Source organism: Sciurus vulgaris, assembly GCF_902686455.1.
Source record: "Sciurus vulgaris genome assembly, chromosome: 7".
Classification (NCBI taxonomy): Eukaryota; Metazoa; Chordata; class Mammalia; order Rodentia; family Sciuridae; genus Sciurus; species Sciurus vulgaris.
In genome coordinates this window covers 102,830,432-102,853,155 of record NC_136467.1, presented here as the reverse complement: position 1 = coordinate 102,853,155, position 22,724 = coordinate 102,830,432, and the positions used below count along the sequence as shown (strand labels likewise).

The following is a 22,724-nucleotide window of genomic DNA, read 5'->3' as shown; positions in this document are numbered from 1 at the left end:
CCAGTTGCATATTTTACAAGATACTGATAATTGGGTACAAAGAGACCAAAAACCTACACAAGTTTGGAAATGTGAAAAACAATGAAAAAATTGAGAAGGGTATGAACATAAGGAACATGGAAAAGAAAGTGAGGGCTACGCTGCTTACTTTGAATACGTGAATAATTTCATTTAGAAGATTCATTATGTGTAGTACCAAGATGCAAACTAGGAGTTGGAGGGAAATTAAAAAGTCAAAGAGAAGATTAAGACCTTGGTCAATGTAAGGAACAGTACTCTAAGCTTTATAGCAATTTCATAATGGTGGGGGTAGAAAATTGGGTAATCACACCCAATGTAGAGAGGGACATAATTAGCAATGTTATCAAAAGCTTCTACTATCAAGTTGAACTTTAACTATGAAGTTGAGGCTAGGTGATTCCAAACCCCTTTCCAAGTCCCATATTATAAGCAAATGCAGTATTCCTAACATAGTTATTAAGAATGAAAGGATCATGAATTCACGTGCTGAAAATAAAACAAGAATATTTATGAGAGAATGACAGATGACATCAGCCCTGAATCAATAAGACCAATGGGGTGTGTTATTCAGCCAGAGAGATCCTGCTGTGTGCACTGGTCATCCTATTGAGACTCAGTTTAATATTGTTTAGTATTGTTACAGTGGTCTATTGACAACATAAATGGTCACATTTATGACTCTTGATATCCTTCAAGGATTCGCTGTTGTATTTTGTAGGAAACTTGCTGTTGCCAATATAAATTCCTGCTAAATATACCCTTCAATTAAAAAATGGTCTCTCTCATCCTCCAGTCTTGAGGAGGAGGAGGAAGATGCCTTAAGACTCAGTGCCAATTTGGCAAATAATAAGTGTTAACATATGTTTTTATTAAATGTTAAACTATTTGCCTTAAGTGACTTTTGCATTGTTCGGCTTGAGGACCACAGAGGCTCCTCCTCATTACTTTTATATTGTCATTACAAAGACAAGTGTATCAACACATCCTTTATTAACCATGTGATGACCTTTCCCTCGTGTCCATATACCTACATCTCTCTATTTAGAGATAAATGCATGTAAAAAATGGAGAAAAGAGTAGGAAAGAAGGACATTTAACCCACAGAGAAGCAAGTTAAAATTTCATTGCTTTTTTTTTTTTTTTTTTTCTGCTTTAGCTCAAAGCGGGAGGAGGCTAGAGGCTGCGGACTCAGTGCTGGAATGAGGAGTAATGAGCTTGAACTGAGCCCGAGGTAGCTTTCTCCTGCCGGTGTCATTGCTGCAGCCTCCGCTGCCGGGTCCCTAGTTCCTCAGCTGCCTCTCTTCCTGGTGTAAAATCGCCTACAAAGACAGCAAAGCCGCCGCAGAAGTTGCCCGGTGTAAGACTCTGGAGGCATTGGCTCAATAACTTTTCACGTCATTTTCTGCTCTGGATCCCCTTCTCGCTTCTCCACGCAGCCTTTCCCACCGCAAATCACCAGTGCTCATGGGGCAGGCGAAGAGGAGCTTGCAGCACTGAGCTGAACCGGACTCGAGCCCGTGATGTCCGGCACCAAATTGGAGGACTCCCTCCCTCGTCGCAACTGGTCATCCGCTTCGGAACTGAATGAAACTCAAGAGCCGTTTTTAAATCCCACCGACTATGACGACGAGGAATTCCTGCGGTACCTGTGGAGGGAATACCTACACCCGAAAGAATATGAGTGGGTCCTGATCGCCGGGTACATCATCGTGTTCGTGGTGGCTCTCATTGGGAACGTCCTGGGTGAGTCTCCCCCGGGCAGACCTCCAAAGGGCTGTCACTTCTCCCCTCGCCCCAGGCTGCAAAGACTCTGAAGACCCCTCCCTTCCCTTGGGATGCAAACAAAGAGGTTGCTGCTCTCAGTGGGGTTTTCTGATACAAAGAAAAAAAAATTTTTAAAGTTTTCTGATTTTACGAATGGGGACTAAGCCCTGAGATGATTATTCTTTTTTCTGCAAGGATCCTGAAAAAGAAACCGTGGTTGTTTTTGTTTTTGTTTTATTCTTCTGAGCACTTAGGTTACAAATACAGGGATAGGGACAGTGACAGACATTTCCAGGTGGATTTTGTTGAGTGTAGGGGAATCAGTCATGCTTTTGTGTAACCTGGCTGGGTGCTTTAGGAGGTTTTGGGGGGAGACAGAGCTTGCAGGATGCAATGCTGCGCCCCTAAGGAGTAAGCTTTCTTTGGCTGTTGAAGTCACAAAGCGTTTGTGAGCTAGGTAGCTTGCCCTCTGGCAAGGAGGCGTAGGCTACCATCAAGAAATGGTAATGAAAGGGCAGGGAGCAGAAAGAGAGGCAAAGCAGGGAAGCGCACTCACTCTACAAAACTGAATTAAACAGGAATCATGCAGGGAGCAAGAAGGAGGAGGAGCATCCAAGGAAAGTACCACAGAGACCTCAATCGTTCATCCATCCATTCACTCATTCATTCATTCATCCATTCAACCAATATGTTTTTTTCTCCAGAGGGCGCTTGTTGCCAGACTCATGAAATTTTTGTATGAACTGATTTTTTTTTTCAAAGAGGAGGCTAAACTTAATACTAGACTTACCCCATTTGTCCCTGTGTAGGTTTGTATGCAAACACAGGTTTTCTTGCGCCCTCCCTATAACCCCACTACCCCGCCACTATAATTTATGAGGGTTGGGGAGGGGGCCATATGAAGCGGTGGTTATGCAGTTTGCTAGAGCAGTAGGGGAATCTACTTCAAGAAGAGGAGCATTAAAAGGGAAGGACAATTTAAAATTGTGAATGGAAGGAGCATGCACCTTGATGAATGGAGGTGGGAGGCTAGAAGGCATTTCAAATGCAGAGGGCAGTGTGGAGAAAGTCTCCGCTGGAAATCACAGGAGGAGGTGGGGGAGGCTAGCAGAAGATGCTGTTGATTTTCATTTATAAGAGGGGGCGAAGGGGAGTGAGGTGAGATAGGATGGGAGGTTTGGAAGTTAAAAACAAAAGATTTGTGACTGCGATGGAGGATGATAAGGAACTTACCAGGCTTTCAGCACTCACCTGCCTTTTTACCTTTTCTCCCTAGTGTGTTGGTCTGGGTAGGAAACATCCAAAGTAGTCTCTCATCAATTCAGCAGGCAGACTAGCTCACAGTTTGAGACTGAGAAGGATTCTCTGGAGAGTTGATAGAATATTATTTGGTGAGATAAGAACACTTGGAGAACTTTAGTTTGCTTTCTATATTATTTTTAGATTGTTTTGCTTTTTGTTCATTTCTGTTAAAGGTAACAAAAAAGGGAATCTTCTTGGGATTCAAACGAAGTGGATAAAAGTATAATTTGCATGATTAAGGGTCTTATTTAAGGATATCTTTAATAAAAATGCCTTTATTGCTTTCCTTCTTGTCATCCATCTTTAGATTACAACTGTTAAGACACATGACTACCAGCATAGCAACATTTTACTGCATTATGCCAACACTTACTGAAAGGTGGATAACCAAAACTGAACATATATTGAGTACCTACTATGTACCAGATTCATTCACTTATGCTCTCACTTAAAATGCAAAATAGCCTGTGTTAGAAGAAGAAACAAGACTTAAAGGAATTAAATGACTTATTAAAGGTCACGATTGAAATTCATTTCCATTTCTTCTGACCTCAGATTTAGAATTCTCCATTGTTATTCCACTCTAGATCTAGAAAGCATATAGAGAATGAATTCTGTATTACTGATTGTCTGCAAGCCGATTGGATGGGTTTCTTCTCCCCTGTATCCATGTCCTCAGCCAATAAATACCAAAAGAGATTAAGGGCACTGTCATTCCCTCCACCAAAAAACTGTCTAGGAGGAATGTGATTGCTGTGCAATGCAAAATAACATTATTTTCCTGCAGGAATAGCTACAAACCATAACTATTTTCTTTACCTGTTTTTATTTCAGGCTTAATCTTTGTGATAAAATGAACTCTGCTTGGATGCTATTTCATGTTTTCTTTGCACATACTTTGTGCCCAATGCTCTTCATATCCTAATAGCATAGTTTGGAGATATATGTTTACTATCCTGGGGAATTTTAATTTCTAAAAGGAAACATCTCTACAATAAAGCTACCTGTTTCATAACATCAAGGAAAAGAGCACTGTCCACAGCTCCTAGTGCTGAAAGAGCCAATTTCATTCAGCTTAAAAAGAAATATTTACTCAAAGCACTCGCTCTGAAAATACTGACAGCTATTTTCCTCAGAATTGAGTAACACTGAAACCGTCTGCAGCTGAACTGAAACTCATTCCTTACTGACATATTCCCTGAAAATTGATGAGGTTCAGGTTTGACATTTAAACAAATGAGCAGTGTCATTACTCATACACAACTTCTTGCTCTTTGATGTCACTGTCAAATACACAAAATGGATTAGACTTAGAAATGCCTTTTGCCCCTCTGGTATAACTAATTTTATAGAGAATACCAGAACAAGAAGTCACATTATTCATGCAAGATAAAGAGACAATGTGAGGTATGAAGGTGAAATAACAGTGTAGGCAGTAGATGTAAACACTGACCCAGTGAGTTCACTCACCATTTGAGCTTTCATGTAACTGCTTGGGAAATATCAACCTTGTTGAACTTATAAATATAATGTCACCAGTTAGAAGTAATTTCTCCCACAGTGTCCTTTGTTGAAGTGATGTAACACTGTGCAGAATAATGAAGTCTTGGTCACCCCCATCTCTTTCTCTTCTCCCCACAGTATCTCTCTATCATTAAATCTACTCTTCATTATCAGATGCTTCCAGAGATAGAAAGAAGTTTCCTGAAAAACATGACAAAGTTATTTACATGAAGAAACAAGTTACTATAAATAGAATGGCATGAAAATTTGAATTTGGTAAAAAGCCATTTTCATGTCTAATTGCGGGTTGTTAGGAAAGAACATGAGTAAAAACTCTTAGGGGAAGGAGTGTTGTTTCATTATCTGCAAAATGATGGCACATATAACCTATTCATAAATTTATCTGATATGCTGGTCAAGTAGATAGAGCTAATTATTCAACAGTATATTTTGGGCAATGTTTTGTTTTTGTGTTTGTTTTAGAGACAGGGTTTTGCTGAGTTGCTTAGGGCCTTGCTAAGTTGCTGAGGCTGGCTTTGAACTCAAAATCCTCCTACCTCAACTTCCCAAGCTTCTGGGATTACAGGAATGTGCCACCACACCCAGCTCAATGTTTTGTTTTTAAAATTAATGTGTATGTGAGTGAGGAATATTGGGGAAACTTGAAGAAATATATTAGATGTAAATTTTACCCTTAATTCCTTGAGTGGAAATGAGAGAGAGAGAGAGAGAGAGAGAGAGAGAGAGAGAGAGAGAGAGAGAGAGAGAGAGAGAGAGAGAGAATGATTTTAGTCAGTTCAAACATTAAACACCTAGGAAAATGATCAGCATGCTGCCTCTCTTTTGCATTCAAATACCCTAACATTCAGTTGGTATGCTTGTATATTAGTTATCACTGTCTCCATATGAAAAATGGAAAATGTAGACTAGTCTAGTGGTATGTTTCTTGTTTCTTGTGTGACCATTAGCAAGTTTTGAACTCTTCAGGTCTATTTTTTTTTTCTAATTGAACATTAAAATTGATAATGCTTGCCTTATAGAAATCATATCAGAATATAATAGATATCCTCTATGACTGTATATAGAAGAATACACACCCACACACACACACCCACACCCACACACACACACACTTTCCTTGTAACACTATTGATTTATGTCAATTTTTATCCCTTCATTTCCATTATTGTAGTCTCTTCTTGATGTGGTTTGTAGCCAGCTTCTGCCTCCATGACCACACGGAATCTCGGTAGCTCTTTATGTCCCCTGCCCTCCCTCCTTTCTCAATTGTGTACATAAGCTGGAGTTGGCACAATACTCTCCTTTTACTTCCCAGCTCCATCCATCCACCCTCTTCATACTGATGGCTCAATATTGCCTTCTGTCTCTCTCTGAAAGTCATTCCTAACTACTGGGTTCTTTTCCTTTTTCTCTCAGTTTAAACTGCTAGCACTGGGTATCTTTCACTGAAAGTTTATTTAGTGCTATTGTTGCTATCATTTTATCTATCACTATCAATGTTTTAAATAACATACACATAATATGTGGCTTCAACTCACTTTAAGCACATTATAAATTAAAGAATTCATCCAGTAAAAATTAACCTGTATGTGTGGAAGAGGGTAAATATCTGTAATAGTATTGCTTTCTGCAGAATTTCTAGAGTCAGGTTTATGTCCTGAAGTGGAAGTAGCAGAGGTGACCACTGCCACTTCTAAGCCTAGGAGAGAGTGCTCTTCTACTTCTCTTCCTATCTAGTTCAGCAGCATGGATGTCTGTAAACCCATCCTTTCCTACACAAAACCAAGAGGGAGATCAGATACACTACTCAAGTCTGCCAATACAGTAGAAATCAGGAATCATGAATGTAAAAGGTAATATAGGCCTGTTGTGTGTTTTTAGTTACAAACTTTCAAAAAATGCTTCTCTAAATAAGAATTAAACTGGTACACCTGCATTTTTTGCTAAAACCATAGCCACTTAGATTAACTGGTAAAACAAATTATGTCTGACTTGAACAGAATCTCAATGATAACTTTTCAAATGGCTGTCTCATAGATAACAGCAACATTTATCATGAGCAGATAATAATGAGAATAATGTGCTACTGATAATTAGAATGTAACAGATTTATTCCATATTTGAAAGCGAAATAATGGAATAATAAGCATTTTTAAAGGAGTAAAAATATGAAAATCGAATACAAAGGTAATTCTTTAGTTTTTAACATTTTGTTCTCATTTTAGTAGGACACACATACTACATTATATCATGTATCTGTCTGTATGAGTTTTCATTATTTTGTATTTTAGTTATATTTGAAAACTCTCATGCACTGTGGCTATGTTAGTATTCCAAAGCCCCTGAATTCTCACTGAACTCCTCAAATTTTAGAAATATCCATTGTTGATGTTAATCCACTAGTGAAAGAAAATCCCTCCACCTTCCTTCCTGTGGAATCTTGATGTTTCTCACACTGAGGGATGCTCTCTTTAATAATTAATGGCTCACTGGCATGGTTCAGCCAGTCACATGCGAGAGGTAAAACAGAGGGTGTTTGTCTCCATTTTCTCTTCTCACTGCAAAAGAAAGTGAAGAACTCAGTAGAGTTCTGTGTATCAGGTCCTATATGCCAGACTTCACTCATATGTGTTTCATTTTTGCTTCATAGTCAACTTGCCATGAGATTACTAACTTTGTTTTATAAGTGAGAAAGATGAAATGCAAAGAGTAATTTTAATATATTCCCAAGTTCAGACAGTAAGTTGCAGCACTAAGTTTCAAACACGAATTTATCAGATTCCGTGTTCCATGGTTGCTTTATTACTTCATTCTTCCTCTTTCTCCAGCTTCTCACCCCAACTGGAAGCACACAGAAGAAAGGGTGGAGAAAATGACACTCTGATGTGCCCTCTAGACGATTTACAGTTTTTCTGGCGTTTTGCCATGCTATTTTTCTGATAGACTACAGTTCAGCTCCTAGGATGAGCTCATTTGATAAGCTAATCAAGGTCATTTTAGGGTTATTGTAAGAGGGAAAATTCTAAGGTAAGATGGGTGCTGCCAAAAATACTTTTGCCTTTCTGGGTGGGGTTGGGTGACTCTCTGGAAAAAAGAAAGATAGCTGTGGTCAGGAATTATTTTGTTATCAAAAGTGCTTTTGACAGACATAAATTAAGACAAGGGCTTAAGCACTTAAGACTTCACATAATCTAAAGATCTTTTTTTTTTCCTTTTGTTTTCAAAAAGTCATGTATTTCTAAATTGTCTTTAAAAAGTATTTGCTTAAACACATCACAAGTTTATATTCCTTTTGTTAAATAGGCCAGCTTTTATATCACATAATAGTGTTCCTAGACCAGAATGTTTTTACATATATACAAAGAGGCATCACCTATTACACTACATATGAAATAAACTTTAGACACTGACTGTAGAAAACTTGAGATGCAATGAAATGAAATGCATGACATATATGACCAGTCCTTAAATAGCTGATACTGATGACTGAATTTGTTCATTTTGTCCTGGTTCTCCATAGCAGGTGATTTTTTTAATCAAATTGCTCAAAATAAGTAACTACTTTATCCTAAAATATATTTAGAGATCATTATCACTGTGTGTTTATTAGTAATTTACTTTCAACATTAGACACATAGAAATAACACTTAATATTTCTATAATCTTTTAACCTTCAGATGATATCGTTACATTTCTTTGCCTCACAATGACCTTATGAGGTAGTTCTTTATGAAGAACTCAAGTAGTTGAAGTGATGTTTAAAGTCACAATGAAAGAAAAGCATGGGCGCACACGAATATCAGATGTTTGTGTGTTTAGTGTGGGAAAAGCTTGCTGATTTCCTTGTATTTCAAGAGAACAATTTTTCTACCTAATTTTATTAATATTCAGGGAACAGATTCACATTAATCAAAGTCACTAATTTGTCAAAATAAAATGAAATAATAATTCTAATATTTTCATTTATGTTAGAAGGAAATCTTATAAGGACATTGGGAAACCAATGGCATTTTCGTCATCAGTCTTTTTAAGAGACTGCACTTCCCTTGCAGTTAGGTTAATATGACAAGATTGGGTTTGGTCAAATGATTATGAGCATGGCCAACACATATGTCATATGACACACATGTCACTAACACATGAAGACTATATTGGTCTGAATAGCTAGGCTGTGCCATAGTAGCATTAACTCTGAATTGTCATCAGCTTAGCACCACAGAAGTTTATTTCTTGCTCATTTTAACACCTAATGTGAGCCAAAGTGTGTTTCAGCTAATGATGCATACTGAGCATCCTCCATGTTTTATGCACCTCTCACCACTAGAGCTCTGGTAACCAGCTCCCAAGAAAGCTTCCAATGATGCCCCCTCCAGGCCTCCTGATATTCACACCATTGTTTGTTCCCTTCCACATTATGCCAGAATTGGTCTGGGTGACAAAAGCATACAAAAGAGGTAAGAGGATGTCACTTCAAAGATTACATTATGAATGATCACAACTTCTGCCTTAAGTGTCCACTGTCTTGCTCTTGGATATATTCCTCTAGACAAGGTGAGCTGCCTTATTGCAAGCAGCCCACTTTGCAAGGACTTGAACTTTGCAGCCAAAATCATAGAGGAAATGCAGTCTGTCAACAACTTCATGTGTGAGTTTAGAAGCAAATCCTCCAATTCAGGTTGAGTCTTGAGATGACCACAACAGCACCACCAAGCCCACTCATTCTGCAAACTTAATGACCGACTCTGAGTCAAAACATCCAGCTAAGCTTCTCACAGTTTCCTGACCATTCCAAAGCTTTAACAATGCATTTTTTTGTTGTTTTAAGCTGTTAAGTTTTAGAATAATTTAGTGTATAGACTCTAAAGAAGAGGAGTGAGCTGGAATACATACTGACTCTTAACTACTTTTTCCAAAATATAATGTATCAGTAATGCTTAAAAAAAAAAAAAAAAGTCAATCATGCTCATTTCATTTGGCCAAATCCAATCATATCATACCAACTTAACTCAAGGGAAATCAAAAGGTAGTCAAAACTATTGTTAATTTGCATAAACTTAGAACAAAGAATCAAGGAATTCAGTATTTAATGGTATACCACAAAGATAAACTGATGGATACATCATTCACATTATCTCTGAAAATGGAAATAACTGTTAATATAGAGGGACTTTGTGCCAAATACTGTACTGAACCAAGAGCACTAAGATAATAGAATCCAAGGGAAATGCTGTTCAGTTGAAGAGACAGTCATGTAAACAGATAATCTCAGTATAATGGGGCCAGTGCTGTGATAGAGGGTGGCACCAAATGTAGTGGAAGCATATAAGAAGGACACTTAGCTCCATCTAAGGGATTAGAGAAAAGACACGAAGGAATGACAAACTGAGTTTTAATGGATGCATTCAAGTTCTCCAGGTGAAGAAAATTGTGTAAGGATGTTCTAAGCAGAGGAAACAACATGAGGAAAATCAAAAAGGCATGAAATTGCAGGAATTATAAAGAGAATATTAAACAACTGGGTAACTCCAGTGTGAGTAGAGATGAGGAGAGTCTGGAGATAAGTGTTGGACCATGAATAACCTTGTGTACCATGCTTAAAATAGAGGCTTGGACACTGGTTTAAGGGGGAGTCATGAAAGAGTTTTAAAGAAAATGACTTCATTAGTTTGATTTCCCATGAGAACATTCTGAAGATGTAGAAAATAAATCCAAATAAAGGAAGACAGTGAAAGTTTTCATACTGATATTGGTGTCTTGTTTTGGCTCATTTAATGAAGATTTCCTTAATGAAAAAGAAATAGAAAACACCTGACAGTAGAAGTCATAATATAAATTCTCTAGATAATTATTTCTGGGAGGCTTTCTACATGCTACATAAGGAAAGAAGAGAGGAAAGGAGATAGAAAATGGGAAAAGAATAAGAAGGAATACAGAAGGAAAGAAGGCAAAGCAAACTTTTAAATTTGAAAAGTAATATTTCTTTGAAACATTTTTTATTATTTCTTTCCTGGAAGATATGCTTATGAATCTTGCATGACATAGCTCTATTAATATGTTCCAATATTCTATACCGGTTCGCACTAACATATTTTTATAATAACTTAGTTCTTTGGGTCATCCCTTATTTTGGACTTTAACTCAAGTCTGGGCCTCACACTGAAACTAAAAGATTAAAATTTTGAAATCCAATCAAATTTAAATTTTTGTTTTCTTAATTACCTTCAGTTTTCTGGGGGCTGTGGATATGGTTACTTGTAGAGTGCTTGCCTAATATGGGCAACTCCCTGGATTTGATCCCTAGGACCACAGGGGAAAAAAATCTCCTTAGAAAATTGGTTTTAATTGATGTTTATACCATTAAAATCATCATTAAAGTTGTTATATTGATTGATTATAATCAATTCTTAAGGAATTTCAGTGAGTATTTCTCTATAGGTTGGCATAAGAATATGCTTCAAAAATTTTGAAGATAGTTTAAAAATTTTATATACTATTTCTAATTCACAATGAGAATACAGCAGTGATTGAAAACTGTAGTATCCTTTTCTTGATTCTCAATGAACTTTTATCACTACTTAGTGACTCTAAAATGACATTATAAAGCACATGGTTTGTAACCATGTGAGGCCTTGATCTTACTATATTGCTAGAAATGGGGTCAGAAAAACACTGACTCTAATAATTTATTTCATCAATTCAGAATGAATTTGATGAGTCATCCACTTTGGTGGACAACCAATATGCTTACAAATACCATTTTGAAGGAAATCTGTCTTTCTGAAAATGGAAAGGTTGTGCTAATCTTTCCTGAGGCAGGGGCAGGAATGTATGGCTAAGTGCTTAAGCAAGCATATTATTATTATGTGAAACTGAGTCAATTTTCATTATGAAAAAATAACTAAAAATGTAATATCCTTAACTATAATATTTTTATACATAAGTTATCAATGTCAGAAAGCCTAGAAAAATGTATTTACAAATTTTATAAGCTGATATAGAAAACGATCTTAATTATTGGAATATTTATGTATGTGGGCTTGATTTATACTTTGGACACAGGAAAGCTTAGAAAGTCATTGTTCTTTGAAGGCATTGGAGGTGATTTTGGTGACTCAGAGATTTCTGAAATATTTCTAGATTACCTTGGTTTATCCTTAATTTATAAATTTATGTTTTTCTCCCCGGGCATACTAGTATTTGTGACTGGTCACTGACAGGAAACTGAACCATTTTTTGAGGAAAGAGGAAATTAAACATTTAAGAACTTAAAAATGCAAACACAAACATACATCTGCATATTATGCACATAAATTAAAATTGGGGGACTTAATAATATGAGTAATATGATTAATAGACCCTAGTTTTTCATGCAGAATTAAGAAATTATTTTTCAAATGTTAAATATGCCAAAAACTGGACTTAAGACCTCGATCTTCCCAAAATCGAAGGGATTTTTTTGAACTATCCATTGTGTAAATGAACTATAGACTTTGGGGTAGTAGAAAAGTTAAATACATTGGAGATGGATAAGTCCATGAACTAACATCCAAAGAAGGAGCACCCTTGGGTGATTGATCATTGTAGCATCATTTCTTCTCCTCTAAAATCCCCAAATATTTGTGCTTTAGCGTTGTCCCAGTTGCTGCCCTCTGACATTCCCATGCCGCCTCCTGTTCATGTCACATTTTCACAGAAAATCTTTCAGACTCCAAAGTCTGCATCATTACCCCTTCCTGTACAATGAGAGCTGAGAGCATTCCTGTTTTTTTTTTTTTTTTTTTTTTTTCATCATGGGACTTATTACTTTTTAAAATTATATTATTGGTTTGTTTGTTCATTTTTTGCTGTCTCCCTGAAACAAAAGGTAAGTTCTTTAAGAGCCATTTCTTTAGTTTCCTTCTTTGCAGATGTGTCTTCAGGGCCTATGACAGTAACAGGAACACAGAATATTTTGAAACTACCAAATTCATTGCTTGACTTCCACTAGGAGAAATATCTTAGATAGAAGTACACTTTTAATATTTGATATTGCTTTAAGTTTCTGTGTAAATATTTAAAAATAAAATTTCAATGATTTGAATTATATTTGTGATTATTTTGGCCTATATCTTTACCTATTTACTTATTTTTTGGGTCCTGGGAGTTTAACTTAGGGACATGCATGTTAGGCCCATGCTCTACCACTGAGCTATATCCCAGGCCCATTTTGGTCTGTACCTTAAGACGCATATATGTTAAAATAAGTGTTTTAAGTTGTTAAAATATTGATTATGAGATATGACTCCAAAAATCCCTCATCAGTGCTGTGATCTCTTTGATATTACTTAGTGACTTATAGCATGAAACTAATTTGCTTTTCTCATGAAGCAAATGTGATTTATAGACTATGATATTTTGCTTTTGTTTCTTCAAGGAAAGTACACCAAGATTCTTCCAAATAATATACTGTATTTCTGCAATAATGGAGAAGAACATGTAAGGTGCAAAACCCCTACTTTAACTATTTGTTTTAAAATAATTCTTGGTCACTTTCATAAAAGTCTAAGGAAACACTTGACCATTCATGTCCTCAATGAGGTAAGAGCTGTGAAAAAATATATTTTTTTCAGTAAAAATTGTCACATGTGGGCTGGGGAGATAGCTCAGATGGTAGAGTGCTTGCCTGGCAAGCACAAGGCCCTGGGTTCGATCCCCAACACCACACACAAAAAAAAAAAAAAAAAAAAAAAAATTGTCACATGTACCCACTTAAGTCCAGGGAATCCAGTCTGCCCAAAGAGCCCCAGATTTAAGATTCCTCTGTCATTTTCCAATTTTACCAGTGACTTATACCAATTCTCTTACTCTGGCTCTGGACTGTGTAGACGGTTGAAAAAAATAAAGCTTTATTTAACACCAGTAAAGTTCGGTGTTAAAGCACTTGCCTGCCATGCACAAGGCCCTAGATTTGTTTGATCCCCAGCACTGTCAAAAAACAAAATAAAACGATCACCCTTCAAGCAGAGTTCAAGAGCAATGTTGCTAAAAGCTGAATAATTGTGAAAATTTATTTAATAGGGAATAAAGGAAACAATTACCCTCTGACTGACTCTGGCCCTCAGTTTCCTCAAATGTCAAGCAAATCATAATTTTTAAAAATCCAAGGAGCAATCTTACTCAGATAAGGGTCGCATTGTGAATTTTGGCAGAACTTGGAACAATCAAACCAAGTTTATCAATATTTGTTATTACTGTGAGTCAGTGAATTGCAGTAGAATTTACGGGATAAACACATCAACAAAAGTCTTTCTCGTAGACTGTCCTAGTTAATCTACAATAACTGTTGTGATAGGGATATTATTTACTCCTTTTCCAAGGTAGTGAAATTTTGTATTAATTAGAGAGCTGATATTGTATTAGTTGTCTGTATAGCTTTATATGTGTCATTTGGCATTCCTATTCTTTTATTATTATCATTATTGTAATTTTATCATTATTGAATGATAGATATATATAGTAGGTGGGTTCATTTTGACAAGCTCATACATGGAATTTGATTTAAATCCCAATTGCCTCCCCTTTTCCTTACCCCTTCCTCCCCTCAGTCTCCTTCCTCTACTCTACGGATCTTCCTTTTGTTCTTTTATTTCCTTTTGATTGATGCTTTGTACCTATATATAAAAGTTCAATTTATACACGCATATAACATGATTTTGTTAAATTCATTTCATGTTTCCTCCTCTTTCCCATCCCTCCTTCTTCCCTCTCAATCTTCTGATTCTATTCCAGTAATTATTCCTATATCTTTATAATATCTGATTCCCCAATCTTTTTTCTTTTATTTGAGCTAGCTTCCACATATGAGAGAAAACATTCAATTCTTGATTTTCTGCACCTGGTTTATTTCACTTAGCATGATTTCCATTTCCATCCATTTACTGGCAAATGCCATGATTTCATTTTTCTTTACGACCAAGTAAAATTCCATTGTATCCATATACCATATTTTCTTGATCCATTCAAATATTGATGGGAAATTACACTGATTCCATAATTTGGCTATTGTGAATTGTGCTGCTATAAACGTTAAAAAGGCTTTATCAGTATACTATGCTGATTTTTGTCCTTTTGGACAAATATCAAAGTGTGGAATAGCTGGGTCACACAGTTGTTCCGTTTTTTGGAGGAATTTACATACTGCTTTTCAGAGTGGTTGTACTATATTGCAGTCCCACAAAAATTGTATGAGTGTATCTTTTTCCCTACATCTTCAACAGAATGTATTATTTGTGTTCTTGATAATTGCCATTTTGACTAGAGTGAGATGAAATCTGAGGGTAGTTTTGATTTGCATTTCCCTTATGGTGAGAGATGTTGAGCATTTTTTCATATATTTATTGGTCCTTTATGGTTTTTCTTTGGAGAAATATCTGTTTAGTTCTTTTGCCCATTTACTGATTGGATAATTTACTTTTTTTGTGTTTTTTTTTTTTTTTTTTTGGTTCTTTATATATTCTGGACATTAATTCCCTGTCAGAATAGCAGTTGGCAAAGATTTTTCTCCCACTCTGTAGACTCTCTCTTCATGCTCTTAATCATTCTTTTTACTGTGCTGAAGCTTTTTAATTTAATGGTATCTCACTTCATTGATTCTTGGTAATATTTCTTGAAATGTAGGGGCCTTATTGAGGAAGTTGCTGCAGGGGTGATGCAAGGTTGACCTGTTTTCTTTAGCAGTTCTTAGAATTTCTAAGTCTAATTCCTAAGCATTTGATTGATTTTGATTTGGTGAGAGATACGTATCTAGTTTCATTCTTCTACATACAGATACATACAGCACCATTTGTTAAAAAGTCTATCTTCTCTCAAACATACATTTCTGGCACCTTTGTCACATATCAAATGGCTTTAATTATGTGGTTTTTTTTCTCTGTGTATACTGTTGTATTATTTGGTCTTTGTGTCTGTTTTGATGTCAATGCCTTGCTGTTTTGTTTATTATAGCTGTGCTGTACAATTTGAGATGGGATGATGCAATGCCTCTTGCATTGTTTTTCTTGCTCAGGATTGTTTGGCTATTCTAGGTCTTTGTTGTTGTTGTTCTTAAATATATATGATAGTAGAGTGTATTTTGACGTGTTATACATATATGGAGCATAACTTATTCTAATTAGGATTCCATTCTTGTGGTTGTACATGATGTAGAGTTTTACTGGTGGTGTATTCATATATGAATATAAGAAAGTTATATCTGATTAATTCCACTGTCTTTTCTATTCCTATCCATACACCCTTCCCTTATTCCCCTTTATCTTATCCACTGAACTTCTATCTTCCCCTCCCCTCCCTTATTGTGTATTAGCATCCACATATCAGAGAGAATATTTGATCTTTGGTTTTAGGGGACTGGCTTATTTCACTTAGCATTATAGTCTCTAGGTTCATCTTTTTACTGGCAAAAGTCATTCTTTTTTATGACTAATAATCCATTGTGTATATATACCATGATTTCTTTATCCATTAATCTCTTGAAGGGCACCTAGGTTGGTTCTATAGCTTAGCTATTGTGAATTGAGCTTCCATAAACATCAATGTGGATGTGTCACTGTAGTATGCTGATTTTAAGTCCTTTGGGTACAGGCCGAGGAGTGGGATAGCTGGTCAAATGGCAGTTCCATTTCAAGTTTTCTGAGGAATCTCCAAACTGCTTTGCACAGTGATTGCACCAATTTGCCGACCCATCAGCAATGTACAAGTGTACCTTATTCCCCATATCCTTGCCAACATTTATTTTTGCTTGTATTCTTGGTAATTGCCATTCTGATTAGAATGAGATGAAATCTTAGTTTTAATTTGCATTTCTCTAATTACTAGAGATGTTGAACATTTTTTCATTTATTTATTGGTCAATTGTGTTTCTTCTTCTGTGAAGTGCCTGTTAAGTTCCTTTGGCCATTTATAAGAGCTATATACATTAAGCCCAAGGCCAACATTATTCCAAATGGAGAAAAATTGAAAGTGTTCCCTCTTAAAACTGAAACAAGAGCGGGTTGTCCTCATTCACTACTCTTGTTCAACATAGTTCTCAAGCTCTAGCCAAAGCAATAAGACAAAAGAAAGAAATTAAAGGGATAAAATGAATAGGAAAAGAAGACCTTAAGGGCTGAGGTTGTAGCTCAGTGGTAGAGCACTTGCCTATCATGTGTGAAGCACTGGGTTTGATCCTCAGCACCACATATAAATAAATAAAAAAATAAAGGTCCACTGACAACTAAAAAACAATTTTAATAAAGGAGAGCTCAAACTACCCCTATATGCCCATGACATGATTCTATATTTAGAAGACCCCCAACAACTCCACTAGAAAACATCTAGAATTCATAAACAAATTCAGCAAAGTAGCAAGATATAAAATTAACACTGATAAATCAATTGTATTCTTCTACACAAATGATTTAGCTAAAAGAGAATTAGGAAAACTATCCCATTCACAATAGCCTGTAAAATAAATAAATAAATATTTTAGAATCAATCTAATAAAAGAGGTGAAAGACTTCTACAATAAAAACTGTAAAGAAAGAAATTGAAGAAGACCTTAGAAGATGGAAAGATCTCCCATATTCTTGGATAGTCAGAATAAATTATTGTCAAAAATGACCATACTACCAAAAGTGCTTGTACAGACTTAATACAATTCCTATTAAAACCCAGTAATATTACTCATAGAAATAGAGAAAGCAGTTGTGAAATTCATTTGGAAAAAAAGAGGCCCAAAATAGCCAAAGTAATCCTCAGAGAAAAAAGTGAAGGTGGACCCATAACAATACCACATCTTAAATTATACTACAGAGCTATAGTAACAGAAACAGCATGGTATTGGAACAGAAACAGACGTGAAGACCAAGGGTACAAAATAGAAGACACAGAGGCAAACCCACATAAATACAGTTAACCTATACTAGACAAAGTCTCCAAAAACATCCATTGGAGAAAAGATAGCCTCTTCAACTGGGAAAACTGGAAATTCATTTGTAATAGAATGAAATTTAATCACTATCTCTCACTCTGCCTAAAACTCAACTCAAAGTGGATCAAGGACCTAGGCATTAGATCAGAGACCCTGTATCTACTAGAAGAAAATGTAGGCCCAATTTTTCATCATGTTAGTTTGAGAACCAACTTCCTCAAAGAGACTCCTAAAGTGCCAGAAGTAAAATCAAGAATCAGTAAATGGAATGGTATCAAACTAAAAAGCTTCTTCACAGCAAAGGAAACAATCAAGAATGTGAAGAGAGAGACTCCAGAATGGGAGAAAATCTTTACCACCTGTATCACAACTAGAACATTTATCTCTAGGATATATAAAGAACTCAAAAAAACTTAACATAAAAAAAAGAAGTAATCCAATCAATAAATGGGGGAAGAAGCTGAGTATGCATTTCACAGAAAGCGAAATCTTCAAGTTATTTTAGTCTTCCAAATTAATTTAAGGACTGTTTTTTCTAGTTCTATGAAGATTGTCTTTGGTATTTTGATGGGATTGCATTTAATATATATATTGCTTTTGGTAGTATGGCAATTTTGACAATATTAATTCTGCCTATCCAAGAACATGGGGGTCTTTCCATCTTCTAATGTCTTTTTCAATTTCTTTCTTCAGTGTTCTATAAGTTTCATTTTAGAGATTTATCATGTCCTTAGATTAATTCCAAATATTTTAATTTTTTGAGGGTATTATTAAAGGGATGGCTTATTACCTCATTTCCTTCTCAGTAGAATTGGTTTTGGAGTATAGTAAAATTATTGATATATGAGTGTTGATTTTGTATCCTGCTACTTTGCTGAATTCATTTATCAGCTTTAGAAGTCCTCTGATGGAGTGTTTTGCATCTTCAGGACAAAGGATCATGTCATCAGCAAGCAGAGACTGACTTATTCTTTTCCTATTTGTATTCCTTTAATTTTCTTCTCTTGCCTGGTTTCTCTGACAAGATTTGTAATATTGAATACAAGTAGTGATAGTGGACATCTTGTATTGTTCCTTATTTCTTTAAATTTTTTTCTTTCAGTTTTTCTCCATTTAGTATGATGTTGGCTTTGAGTTTATCATATAAAACCTTTATAATTTTGAGTTAAGTTCCTTTTATCCCTAGTTTCTCCAGTGTTTTTAACATGAATGGTTGCTGGATTACATCAAAACGGCCTATTCTGCATCTCTTGAGATGATGATAGGATTTTTGTTCTTAATTATATTTAAGGGGTGAATTACATTTATTGATTTGCTTATGCTGAACTAACTTTGTATCCCTTGATTGAAACCTATTTGATCATGTTGTATTATCTTCTTGATGTGTTTTTAAATATGGTTTGCTAATATTTTGTTAAGGATTTTTGCATCTGTGTTCATCAGGGATATTGGTGTATTGTTCTCTTTCCTTGAGGTGTCTTTGTGTCTTTTTGGTATCAGGATTATACTGGATTCATAGAATGTATTTGAGAATGTTTCCTCTCTTTAAATTTCATGAAATAATTTGAGAAAGACTGGTGCTAATTCTTCTTTGAGGTCTGGCATAACTCAGCAGAGAATCCATCTAATCCTGAGCTATATTTTGTTGGAAGACTTTTAATTGCTGTTTCAATTTCATACTTTGATATTGGTCCGTTTAGATTTTCTATATCATCCTGGTTCATTTTGGGAGGTCATATGTATATATAAATTTGTCAATGTCTTCTAGATTTTCCAATTTATGGAAGTATAAACTTTCAAAATAGTTTCTAATGATCCACTGAATTTTGGAAGAGTCTGTGATGATACCTCCTTTTTCACCTCTAATTTTGTTTAGTTCTCTCTCTCTCTCTCACTCTCTCTCTCTTTCTCTCTCTCTCTTCCCTTCCCACTCTCCCCCATTTGATTGGTTTGGCTAATGATTTATCAATCTTATTTGTCTTTTCGAAGATCCAACTCTCTTTTGCACTCATCCTGTGTATTGTACTTTTATTCTTAGTTTCATTCAACTCTGATCTTAATTATCTCTCATCTTCTACTGATTTTGGAATTAGTTTGTTTTTCCTTTTCTAAATCCGTGAGGTAGGTCAAAAGCTTATTTATTTGTCAGCTTTCCCATTCTAAGCAGTAGATAAATGTAATGTTCTGTTCCCATTTCCATTCTTCTTTTGATGGTGTATCTATGCTAGTCTATAACAAGTTAAAAATTGGGAAATTGTAGGAAAACGCAAATTCTCCTACCTGATATCTGATAAATTCAACTGAAAGGGACTTGAGTTCCCTGATGAATCACCACTGCCTCAGTAATCTATAACTCATTGTAGGTAGCTGGTCACAGGTACAGAAGCAGTGAAGAGTGAGGAATTCAAGAGCAAGGGTCAAGTCAAGCATAGAAGTTTTTCACTTGGTAAATAGGACTCAAACACATGGCTCTGAGTGCTGAGTTACCTTCAGTAACAATGGATCTACATGAAGATTGTTGATTTGAAGGTATGCAAACTCATCTTTCCCATCTAAATGGAGGCAAAAGCAACAGAATAGCAGAGGGCTCAGTATTAACTATAACAACAAAAAGGATACAGAAAAATAAGGCATCTTGAGCCAACACACTGACTTTCTAGGGCTTATCTAATTTGGAACCATTTCCTTTTCTTATTTCATTCAGCCAATATTTATTGAACACCCACAACATGTAATCTGTTCTATTGCATTCTGTGGAGGAAATACAGAAGTGAATGAAGCATGGTCTTTACCTACAAAGAATTGCTGATCTTGTGAGCTGGACTAACATGTAAACAATAGGTAACAGTATGGAGGACATTGAAGAGGCATGTGTTAAGTACTAGATCATCAAAATATGAATTAGATCTGACTTGGGGTAAGAAATATTCCTTTATCAAGGAAGTAAGACTTGGGGTTGCATTTGCTCACATGTGAGTATAATTTTGAAAAGTTCCAGAGAATGAAAATAATTTCCACCTAAATTGATAAAGTATCAACTTTATGATAGTTTAAAAATACAGAAATAATTGTATACAAACCATACCAAAAAAGTTACTCAGGAAATTCCAGTAAAACATAGGCTTTTATGTTTATATCAAGCTATTAAAATTTAAAGATCCAATTTTCATTCCAATAAGCTTTTCTGAGGAATTTCAAGAAAGAACAACCTAAGCTTCTCTGAGGATTTGCATGAATTCTATGACCTCCTTATTTCGTGGGTGCCTGGCCCCGTCTTCTCTATCTTGTCATTTCATGGTGACTTGAATTAACAAAATTTGAAATTCCTGGAATTGTTTCTCAGTGACTTTATTCTGATATCTTAGAGCTTTCAAAAGGAAGACTAGTCTGGGGCAATGGTAAGAATGGGTTGAAGTTATAAGTACAGACACTGAAAAAGCAGAAGCTTATTGAGACTCTTCAATACAGTGATTATTAGGTAAAGTTAATAATAGAATTGAATATGGATAAAAATTCAACAAATAGGATAGAAACTCTGGAAATGGAGATTGGCAATTCATCAGAGGTGGCTAATTAAAAAGAACAGAAAGCACCTGATGGTTAATAGAAGCTTTTGGCCAAAGAAACTACAATGATTTATTTGTCTTTTTCTTAACATTGACAGTAAATATGGAAAGAAAATCAAGTGTGGTAGAGGGATCACATTGAATTTAGCAAAGATGAGTTGAACTGGAATTGCTGTAGTGGTATTCATGTCCAACAGTACTGCTCCCTACAGCCCTCCCACATGCCATTCAAATTAATGTGCTTCTCTAAGACCTTTTTTTATCTGTGATTACACAAGTGCACTTCATTATTGTATTAGGCGAACAATATGCTTTTAAATAATACATTTTTAGCACCCCCCCTCCGAAAAAGAGAACATCTCGGAAGTCTGGTATGATAAGTAGAACTGACTACATAATAGAATTAGTGATGCAAAATCTTGTTCTATATTTTCTAGTTCATGATTTTCCATATAAGAAGTCAGTCTTTCAAGATTAAAATGAAATCACTTCTTTTTACTACGTGTTCCTTGAACCATCAAACAAAATCCATGCACACTTTTTTATATATAATAAATGCAGTTAATTACGTCAAGGAAAGAAGTGAAGAGGTGGTATGAAAATTAAAGGAGTTTCACCATCACTCAAAAACGTTGTGAAAGTCTGACTCAGATTCAGACCTAGTAGTTCTGGTTTATTAAATCATATACATCAGAAGTTGTTGGTCATAAAGTAGATATGAGGATTACATGAAAGTTGAAAAAAATCAAAAACTTTAGCAATAATATGGTAGATAGGAAAATACTGAATGAATAGGGTTACAGCAAGGAATAAAACTCTCCTCTAAGGACTTGCCTATACTGATTTTAGAAATGCAATTTTCACTGAAGAATCCTTAATCCTCTGTATGAAAAAAAAAAAGGAAGAAACATAAGACTTTAGCAAGCTTCATCTAATCCATTGCAGACAGATGGTTTTCTACCTTTTTTCTTCAAAATTTTGAAGGTTGTAAATATTTTAGCCCCAAAGAGTAGGGTTACCAAAATATTGTGAAAAATTTATAAGACTTGAGATATATTTGGCTATAGCAGGTTAGAGAAGAGACATTTTCATTTCAAACTAAAACTTAATTCAAATTCTGACTATGTAAACCTAAATTTTTGTATACATTGCTTAAGTGGTGTTTGTGTATGTGCATGTGTGCAATCTTATGTATACTCTTGTATTTCATATGCTTTATCAATGGATTTGTAAAGAGATTTGCATCTCTTTTATGTTTATTTCAAGCTATTTGAATTTAAATTTCCCATTTTCATTCCAATAAAAATATTTTGGATCTATTTTGGCTTTTATTAAGAAAGTCATTATTTTAAACACTGGGAATATTCATTTCAAACACATGGATCCCAAGTTACTGCTTTGTGTTTACTTATCAGTATTGATAAGTAAGATAACTGCTGACTTGTAAAACATTTTAAACTCATTCTTCCCTAATTCTAATTGCCTTCTTCATGTGTTAATCTACATACTCAGAATACAATAGAGGAACTGGATAGATATTATATTTTTATTGTTCATTTTCTGTTCAATATTATGATTACTCACTTAACATTCTATCTTTA

General features: G+C 35.3%; 1 protein-coding gene across 1 annotated transcript in view; it reads left to right on the top strand.

The window, feature by feature from the left end:
- Positions 1–1,318: 1,318 nt before the first annotated feature.
- Positions 1,319–22,724, top strand: part of HCRTR2 (hypocretin receptor 2) — a gene marked incomplete at its 3' end in the record, with an annotated part of 100,772 nt that continues 79,366 nt past the window's right edge. Inside the window, exon 1 of the mRNA XM_079147645.1 lies at positions 1,319–1,764. Coding sequence (XP_079003771.1) covers positions 1,542–1,764 — 223 coding nt within the window. The 5' untranslated portion in view covers positions 1,319–1,541. The remainder of the gene's footprint in view (positions 1,765–22,724) is intronic.